This window comes from Prunus dulcis, chromosome 5 (genome assembly GCF_902201215.1).
Source record: "Prunus dulcis chromosome 5, ALMONDv2, whole genome shotgun sequence".
Taxonomy (NCBI): Eukaryota; Viridiplantae; Streptophyta; class Magnoliopsida; order Rosales; family Rosaceae; genus Prunus; species Prunus dulcis.
In genome coordinates this window covers 16541309-16551054 of record NC_047654.1, presented here as the reverse complement: position 1 = coordinate 16551054, position 9746 = coordinate 16541309, and the positions used below count along the sequence as shown (strand labels likewise).

Here is a 9746-nt window from a genome sequence, read left to right as displayed (position 1 = left end):
TGTCTCGAGAAACTGAAAAAAATGTCTTTTAACCTTGGGCTTCATTAAGTACGAGTCTGCTCCCGTCTCCCTCTCAAGCTTGTTGCTAGATAATGAGCTAGGAAGAGCCCAAAGTAGGGCTTGCCTTGTTAGTTTTTTCTTTTTATTTTTCGGCCTGCCTTGTAACCAAAAAAAAATTTGTCTTTAACAAGAAATTCACATGGATTTATTTAGCCTTTTTTAGCTAGAGCCTGGACCAGTGCAGATCAAACAGTGACTCACCTAGGGTACATAAGTTGCGTAGAAAACCCAATTTGGTCATGGACTCATGGCAGCCTTGGAGTTGGGGTATCACCGCTCTCATCATGCTTTGTTCTGTGCTATAAACAGAAACAGAATAGCAGACTGAGATACCATTTCAAGTTTTCCTTTTAATATTGTTTCTAATTTTATAGAATTAATTTTTTTTTTCTTGTTTGATACATAGCGTGAAGATTGTATTAACATTGATAATATAATTAATATTTTTTTCTTGTTTAATCTTTATACAAAAATTACGGTATCAATTATGCGAAAAGCCTTGACAAACGCAGCCAACATACTTTATAGGCTTATTATCACAAAACGTCCCTCAGGTTTATGAAACTATCAAATTGCATCCTTAACCTTTTTTTTTGTCACTCATGGTCCTCAAGGTTAGTATGTGCAATCACAAATGGTCCATGCCGTTAGGTTCCGTCAAAAACTCCGTTAGTTTGCTGACGTGGTATACATATATATCACAAAACATTCCTGAGGTTCCCACACCTATCACAAATAGTCCATACGATTTTTTTTATTTTTTAATTTAAAATTCATAAAAATTTGATTTTCTTTTTAAAATTATTTATAAATGAAAAATCCATTTATAAAAGGATTTTAATTTTTAATCTTGAGGACCATTTATGAACACTAAAACCTTAGTTTTTTCATTTTTAAATTTTATAAATTTTAAATTATTTTTAAAAAACTTCATTAGTTTGTTGATGTAACATATATATGGAGCCCACATCTACAATAATATAGTGTCACATGTATTTAAAATATAATATATTTTTTAAAATAATTTAAATTCATAAAATTTTAAAAACAAAACAAAAATTTTATGAATTTTAAATTGAAAAATGAAAAATTTTCGTAAGGACCATTTGTGATAGGTGCGTGAACTTCAAGGATGTTTTGTGATATATATATATATGTCACGTCAGCAAAGTAACGGAATTTTTGACTGAATCTAACAGCAGGGACTATTTGTGATTATGCATACTAACATTGAAGACCACAAATGACACAAAAAAATATTAAGAATGCAATCTGATAGTTTCATAAACCTTAGGGACATTTTGTGATAACAAGCCTACTTTATATATATATATACGGAGAGTTTTAGCTCCCTCTTGTTTCTGAGTACCAACTGTTGAGGCAGAGTTCAGAGGATCAAGCCTACTTTATATATATGGAGAGTTTTAGCTCCCTCTTGTTTCTGAGTACCAACTGTTGAGGCAGAGTTCAGAGGATCTCAATTCATCTTCGACCAAACAAAATCTACCAAAGCTAGTTCTAACCTTCAAGTCTTAGTTATTTCTTGTCGCTAGCTATGAATATGGAAGGCACGCCGGCTCTCCATGGATACTACATGCCTGCAGAGTGGGAACCCCATTCACAGTGTTGGATTGGATGGCCTGTAAGTAACCCTTCTCTTCGATTTATCTCACGTCACGTGCCTTACTGGGTTTCAACATTTTTCATGTTTATGGGGAAGAATTCTGTTGTTCAGGCTGACGGGTCTTTGAGAATCTTGTGTTTTCAAATACCTTTTCTTTTTGTTATTGCTAAGTTTCATGTGGAGCCCTGCCAATTCGATTGATATGTCCTCTTGTTATTGCTAAGTTGATGCATTTGTAAAATTATGAGTTACAAGTTATTTGGACCAGTCAGGTTTTTAGTACAGATTTTGCCTGCTTTGACATCATATTAGATAACTGATGCCTGAAAGCTATTAGAGCATATTGACATATGTTTCTGCATTTTCTATGTAATTCTCAATTCTGCATCTTTCTGCAATTTAAAGTATTATACGTGCATCTAGTGATCTATGCTGTATATCAGGCGTCCTTACAATTTAATGCTAGTTTCTCTTATATTGGTGTCACTCTCATTATTTATGTAGTAGATCGATTAGTTTTATTTCAATCTTTTCTAGTCATCTCTTATCATCAATCTTAACATTCTCATTTCCTTGATGCATTGATCTTACTTTTGTTTTAATCCCAACATTCAATCTTAGTTGAGTCTATTATGACAATAAATCTTCATTTTGAGTTATAGGAACGCCCAGATAACTGGAGAGACAATGCAGTGCCTGCTCAACAGGTGTTTGCCAAGGTCGCATCTGCAATCTCAAAGTTTGAGCATGTGACTGTCTGCGCAAGTGCTGCTCAGGTTGGTATAATTTGTAAGAGATGAAAGTCTTTAGTATCTCTATTAGTCTTTTATATTATTCTCATATGAGATTTAATTTTGAATGTTTGCACTCAGTGGGCAAATGCACGAAGTCAGCTACCAGAAAATATCAGGGTAATCGAGATGAGCTTGAATGATTCTTGGTTCCGTGATACAGGGCCAACAGTGAGCTTCTTCCTTTGACTCATCTTAGAAATTCTGATCAGATATTCATTAGTAGGATACTAAGATTTTTATGTTAACCTTTAAAGCTGTTTTCTTTTCTTCTTACAATGCTAATATTTGTCTTCTGTTTAGTTTGTCATAGGAATAAGTGCATCCTCTTCTTCTACCCCAGAGCCAAAGGTTGCTGGTATTGATTGGAACTTTAACAGCTGGGGAGGTAGGGTTTATATTTATTCAAAGCTGGTGCCTTTTATTAAATGGTACTGTTTTCTATGGATCCCATTGTATAATCCATCTTTCACGCAATGGAACACTAGAATCTTTTTGTGAACAATACAAAATATTGTTAGAAACTTTGATGCTTTAAGAGTATAGTTTCATGATTTAAATGTTTACTCATCGGTGCATTTTACATGGACCCATTCTTGGAATTGATAGGCATTGATGATGGTTGTTACCGAGACTGGAGTCATGACCTTCTTGTGGCACGGAAGGTTAGAGTAACTGAATAGATCGTAGTTTGATTATACATGATCTGTAGCTTTGCTTTTTTGAAACGCTGCTTAATGGTTTTCCTAACACTCATAATCTGCAGATCCTGGCAGTTGAGAAGCTTCCAAGGTTTCCACACTCAATGATTCTCGAAGGTGGAAGCATCCATGTAGATGGAGAAGGTAACAACATTTTAGACTTATCATTTAGCATTAGGAAAGTTCTTACCTCTTTCTTTGAAGCAAATATTAAGTTAGAAATGGCTTTCACCAGCAACAGAATTCCTTCTGGATGCCAAACCAGTTCATGCCTTAAAATTGTTTTAAATCATAAACGTATGTGATACTCTGGTCGTGGTAGTGATCCGTTCTTTCTTGAATTATGTGCCAAAACCCGTGCTTTTGATACTATAGACTTTACCTTGTATCTCTTTCTTTTTCATGTTTCTTTCCTTTACGAAAGAATTGGCGATGCCTGGTTATGATGTATTGGAAGTTGCACTACCATGTGCCCCATCTTGTGCAAGTTCAGAACCTTGCATTTTTTTTTCAGCACAAAAATTACCATTAAAAAACTCATTCCCTCTGCAAGTATAGTAGTTATCTTTATGATTTAACCAGAACTTACTTACTTCCTTCAGGGACTTGCCTCACCACCGAGGAGTGCCTCTTAAATAAAAACAGGAACCCAGATTTGACCAAGGAGCAAATAGAGGATCAACTTAAGGCATACCTTGGAGTGAGGAAAGTTATTTGGTTGCCTCGTGGATTATATGGTAAGATGTCTGCTTGGTTACTAACTCACTATCTTGATTCTTACATGATACTAGTTTAATTTTCTTTCACAATGAGATGCTCTGTGCTCTTTTTTTCCCTTGCAATGATTTACATTACGTGGTCTGGCTGCATGTGCATATAATCGATAAAGCTCAGGTCACTTATTTTAATTAAAACCTAAACTACAAAAATGCTTGACAGGAGACGATGACACTAATGGTCACATCGACAATATGTGCTGTTTTGGGAAGCCTGGTGTGGTTTTGTTGTCCTGGACTGATGATGAAAAGGATCCTCAGTATGAAAGAGCTGTGGAAGCCTTTTCTGTTCTCTCTAATACTACTGATGCCAATGGTAGGAAATTAGAAATAATTAAACTTCATGTACCTGGGCCACTGTACATGACAGATGAAGAGGCTAGTGGAATTTTTCAGGTAAACATTCTACTACAGACTACAGACTAGGGTTCAACTTTCATGAAGCATCAACTAACTCTCTCAAATGTCCTGGACTTTTTTTTTCTTTTACATGCCACTGCTGTCCGTATTTATCTAGATGGCATATCCCAAATTAAAAATGCAAAACAGTCACAGGCCTTTTCCTTAATGCCCTTGTTTGTCCAGTTGACCTCTTCCTTCCAATGCTTGATAAAGTGTTTCATTCTTTTTGTTTAATTAATAGTTTTTGCCTCTATTTTTATTCTGGCACTCTATGTTTTCATCTTAGAATCAGCACTTCCCAGAGAAACGCAGAAAGTTAAATGCATTCATCTTACCTTTTTCTGGCTTTATACATAATTGAGTGACCATATATTTCTCCTTGGACGTTGACAGTGGGGATTGATAAGAGTTTTAATTCCTTTCTCCTCATTTCAATATATCATGCTACAATTATTGAAACTCGGCTCTACATAGACTAGTGACCCCTTTTATTTTGTAATATTTCAAACTAATTGAATTTCAAAATGTTATGGTGCATTGTTTTATTCCTGGTGTTCAATGTTTCTTCTATAGGAGGACTGTGAAGCTAAACCGAGACTTCCAGGCACGAGACTTGCTGCTTCATATGTAAATTTCTACATTGCCAATGGAGCAATCATTGCACCCCAATTTGGGGACCTAAAATGGGATGATGAGGCTGTTCGTGTCCTATCTCAAGCCTTTCCAAACCATGAAGTGAGCTATTGCTTTTTCTCCAGCATCTCCATATATAATTACGTGCAGGTGGTGAATTTGAGAAGAATGGTTTGCTGTAGGTTAATATGTAATTGTATACCAAGTTCAGTGGTCCAAAAGTTTGAACTTCTTGGAGCTGCAGATTATAAAGCCTCATCCTTTGAAAGTAAATATAATAGGATACAGAGCGGTCTCTTTTGAAATGCAATGGGAAACAAACAAGACTAGTTTCATATAATGTGCAGATTAAAAAGGATTCATTTTCTTCTATCTTTATTGAATGTTCATTTCTGCTATGTGTTTCTATTGCTGAACAAGCCTGTTCTAATGTTGGTATGGCTTGGGTTGGCTCAGGTGGTAAGAATTGAAGGTGCAAGGGAGATTGTTCTAGCGGGTGGAAATATACATTGCATCACTCAGCAACAACCACACATTCCACAGAGTATCGTCAACCACGATTGATTTCGTACATGCATCATCAGTGCAGACAGAGCATTTGTGTGGGATTAAGCTAAAAGATGAATCACATAGCTTGATTTATCAGTTACATTTGTTTCAGGTCCATAAGCTGGTGGGAGACAAGCTTAAGCTTCTCCAATTTGTACTATTACAGAATATTGATTGACACAAATACAGACGATGGCTTGTAAGCCTCCAGAACCAGATTATAGTTCTGACTATGTGAAGTTGCATAAGTGTGCCAAATTATAGTTTGGCCAACTCAGGTTTCAGCGGCAGATCAGTTTTTCTTTTTTAACTGGATTTACCAATGATGACATCTTAGAAATGTTAGCAACATTTGTTTGGCTAGACAAGTTTTCTTGACCAAAAGAAAAAATGGCTGTGCAAATTTGAGAACATTTATGTAGTCCAAATTTTGACTAATTTGACCGTGCATCATGCGTCTAGGGAGCCCGCCCCCCACGCCTAAGTTTTAAATGCTGTGATACCAAACTCTGGACATACAACTTATGCAATTTCCCAAGAGAAACAGGATCTGGTAAAAAAAAAGGAAACAAATAAATACAATTGACTATTTTAACTAATGTAGAATGTTGTCAATGATGGACGAACCTATTTGTGACTCAAAATTTTAATTTAAATATTTTTTTTTTTAAGATGGCAACCCTAAATTGTACATTGTAAGCGCGATAAAAAGTAGCGAAGGTTGGTTTGGTTCTACATAACCGAAAAAAATGGAGGGGAAGTGAGAGTGACTCAGAAAAAAATACAGTACCATAAAACATCCATGTGTTTGGCCGAGATTTGAGAGATCCAACACCGAAATAACCTGAAAGAAAGAAAAAGACAGATGGATGCCCAAACATAAAATAAAGATTCAAGGCCACAATCACACTCAAATTCTCATTACCTCATTGACGGATTGACATGAACTCAGGTTTTCGAACCTGATTTCGTTTCTCTCCTTTCTTGTTTATTTATTTGAGACAAGAGGAACAGCTGAACAAGTACCAGATGGGTTGTACATTCTCTGGTTTGAACGCTCTCTACGATGCCGTTAACGGGGGAGGTGACGTGTGGATCAATGAGACTCGGTTCAAGATCGTGAGGCAGCTCGGGGAAGGTGGGTTCGCCTATGTGTTTTTGGTCAAGGAGGTGGTCTCCGACTCCTCTGCCTCTGGTGGTGGTGGTCTCGCTAAGAAATTCAAGGACCCCTCTCATGTATCAGGTGTGATTTATCTCTCCTTCACCTTGATTCAATTTCTGGGCTTTTTGTTCATTTTCGTTATGCTTATGGGATTTTGGGATCTGGGTCGTTTGTATATGAGTCCTGTAATGGTTGTATTTGGTTTAGTATGAATATGGAAGTGATCTGCTTTGAATTTTGTGATCTGGGTGCACTGATGCGAATTCGAAATGGTTAAAGTTTGAATCTTTGAGCCCAGGTGTGGTTTTTTGCTTTGGGAATTAGTGATCTGGGTCATTTGAGCATGAATTTGAAATTATTGGTTTTGGTTCTCTCAGCTGGGAAACAATAGTGATTTTGCCATTGAATTTCTAAATTGAGTTTAAATTTTGACTCATTTGTTCCAACTTCAATCTTCGAATGGTTCCAGGTGGTAGCATGCATTAATTGTTAGGTGATATGAATGTTTGATCTATGAATCTATTGCATTGTTTTGATATTTTGGTATCTAAGAATGCGGGGACCTTGGCCAAGTAGTTCAATGAATAATGTTTTTGAGATTTGGCCTTCATGCTCTTATCTGTTGTGCATTCTTGACGCTCCAGTGACGGGTTGGTCAGTTTGCAACTCAACTTTGGAAATGATTTCAGCTTGCTTTTACTCTATTATTTTGTAGATGATGGAACTTATGCTATGAAAAAAGTTCTCATTCAGAATAGCGAGCAGTTGGAGTTGGTGAAGGAGGAGATTCGAGTTTCATCACTGTTCAGTCATCCTAATCTGCTTCCACTTCTTGATCATGCCATTATTTCCGTTAAGGTTAAGATCTGGAATACTTAATTTGATACGGCTCATAGCTTACTTTAGGTGTTTTCTTCTCATACAATTTGACTTTTAAACATACTTAGATCAGATGGTAGCCTGTCAAATTTGTCATTGTTTTCACTTTTCTGTGCAATTGATTCGTTTATAATATTCTGTTTGATTGACAGCCTACACAAGAAGCATCTTGGAACCATGAAGCATACTTGTTATTTCCAGTTCATCTGGACGGAACATTACTGGACAATGCCAAGACTATGAAGACTAAAAAGGAGTTCTTTTCCACCTCAGATGTTCTTCAAATATTCCGGCAGGTGAATGGAGATTTCATCCCCTTCCAATTTAATTTGACATTTATCTTTTGAAAAGAAGGGTCACTTTTTCCATATTTGAAAAGCAGCCAAACAGGGACTACCGTTATAGTGCTTACTGTAGACAACCATACAGCATTTTAACTTCTTATTAAGCGATGTATGTAAGCTGAAGATAAGCCTTCAACAATGCTTCCAAGTTCTGGTGTAATTGATGTGCCATGTTCCAGTTGCTTTACCCACGATGATTTATTTTCTAGGCTTAGTAGCGCTAGAAGCATCAAAAGCATTTTAACTTAGAAAAATCAATGCCATAGATTTGTGCAGGACTCAAGCATATGCACAGTTTTGATCCCCCATATGCGCATAATGATATCAAACCTGGAAACGTTCTGATAACTCATAGAAAAGGACAACCACCTCTTGCTATATTGATGGATTTTGGCAGTGCTCGACCCGCAAGGAGGCAAATTTGCTCTCGTTCAGAGGCACTTCAGTTGCAGGTATATATATTTTTATATCAATCTCTATTCTCTACTTACACTTTTTGTATTTTCTGGAATAAATGCAAAGTTTTTCAGTATGCTTAATGCATGCCTACAAGCTGATGTCTCTTTGGTTCATTAAATTAGTTTAGTGTCTTAAATGAAGACACCTTTGTGTGTTAATTACACCTTTTGTAAAGGTGCTCAACCAATATATGGGGATTAGCACGAGGTTTGGGTCTTCTCTTGTCTGCTAACTTTTAGAAGAAAAAACTATTAAAGGGATGGTTTTTCTTGCTTGTTATGTAGGAATGGGCGTCTGAGCACTGTTCAGCACCATTTCGAGCTCCAGAATTGTGGGATTGCCCAAGCCATGCAGATATTGACGAAAGAACTGATATATGGTCCTTAGGATGCACTTTGTATGCAATACTGTGAGTACTGAACCTTCTTTCTCGCAGTTACTTTTATAGTTCTGAAGTTTGAGCATCATATTGATCGTATACCTTCTGTCTTCCAAATTTTGATAAAATCTGCTATACCTTAGTTCTTGCACTTAATGCCTTATTTTTATTTAAAGGTATGGAGTATCTCCATTTGAATATGCACTTGGAGAATCTGGAGGAAGCCTACAGTTGGCAATAGTCAATGTGCAGATAAAGTGGCCAGCTGGTCCTAAGCCTCCATATCCAGATGCTCTTCACCAGTTTATTACATGGATGCTTCAGCCGCAGGCTGCAGTCCGTCCTCGCATTGATGATATTATAATACATGTGGACAAGTTGATCTCCAAGTTCTCTCAGTGAGATAATATGGAAGGAAAGGAAGTATGAAATGAACTTTCTTTGCACATTTCAGCAAAGCTTCTAAAAGTCAGCCATCATGCCTTTTCTTTTCTACTTCAGAGTCAATAGGGCAATTGAATTGATAGCAGTTCCCTCTCCAGTGCTACACATTACATTACATTTTGCAGTAGGTTTGGCAATTTGTGCATTGGTTGAATGTTAATGTACTCATCTGTCTCAACTATTTAATTTTGAATTTGTAATTTGTGGAACTGTGCTTCTCCCCTGGAGTGAATTCTTTTGAATAGTTAAAATACAATAATTGCGATTCACTAAAAGAGCCTGTGAGCTTAGTATTATTAGTTTAACAAGCCATTACAAAGCAGTTCTTTTGGTCCATTGAAATTGAGTGTTTTTTTATTCCCTTCAATCTCGTTGTTGTATGAAGAGAACGGCCGAAGAAAAGACGACAACAACAACCAAGTCGCTGACGCCAAATTCTTCAAGAGAATGACAAACGATTGAAGTTTCCTATTCTTCTGATTGTCTGTTGTAACTTGTATGGGGTTATGTGGATCTTATATAAAGGGCAAAGGGGTATAAATG

General features: G+C 36.6%; 2 protein-coding genes across 2 annotated transcripts; both read left to right on the top strand.

The window, feature by feature from the left end:
* Positions 1–1432: 1432 nt before the first annotated feature.
* Positions 1433–5846, top strand: LOC117627249 (agmatine deiminase). Its single transcript, XM_034359227.1, has 10 exons — positions 1433–1702; positions 2347–2460; positions 2557–2646; positions 2779–2863; positions 3085–3140; positions 3242–3320; positions 3779–3913; positions 4116–4348; positions 4928–5089; positions 5444–5846. Exons 1-10 carry the CDS (start codon positions 1616–1618, stop codon positions 5549–5551), a joined length of 1149 nt encoding a protein of 382 aa, XP_034215118.1. The 5' UTR covers positions 1433–1615; the 3' UTR covers positions 5552–5846.
* Positions 5847–6224: 378 nt separating this feature from the next.
* LOC117627250 (serine/threonine-protein kinase 16) lies at positions 6225–9478 on the top strand. Its single transcript, XM_034359228.1, has 6 exons — positions 6225–6779; positions 7414–7556; positions 7730–7873; positions 8188–8373; positions 8665–8789; positions 8936–9478. Exons 1-6 carry the CDS (start codon positions 6566–6568, stop codon positions 9159–9161), a joined length of 1038 nt encoding a protein of 345 aa, XP_034215119.1. The 5' UTR covers positions 6225–6565; the 3' UTR covers positions 9162–9478.
* Positions 9479–9746: the final 268 nt, after the last annotated feature.

Coding starts and splice junctions, on each gene's coding strand:
- LOC117627250 (XM_034359228.1), top strand. CDS start 6,566: ATGGGTTGTACATTCTCTGGTTTGAACGCTCTCTACGATGCCGTTAAC. Junction 7,557..7,729: donor ATGCCATTATTTCCGTTAAG/GTTAAGATCTGG, acceptor TTTGATTGACAG/CCTACACAAGAAGCATCTTG. Junction 8,374..8,664: donor CAGAGGCACTTCAGTTGCAG/GTATATATATTT, acceptor CTTGTTATGTAG/GAATGGGCGTCTGAGCACTG.
- LOC117627249 (XM_034359227.1), top strand. CDS start 1,616: ATGAATATGGAAGGCACGCCGGCTCTCCATGGATACTACATGCCTGCA. Junction 2,461..2,556: donor TCTGCGCAAGTGCTGCTCAG/GTTGGTATAATT, acceptor GTTTGCACTCAG/TGGGCAAATGCACGAAGTCA. Junction 3,914..4,115: donor GTTGCCTCGTGGATTATATG/GTAAGATGTCTG, acceptor AATGCTTGACAG/GAGACGATGACACTAATGGT.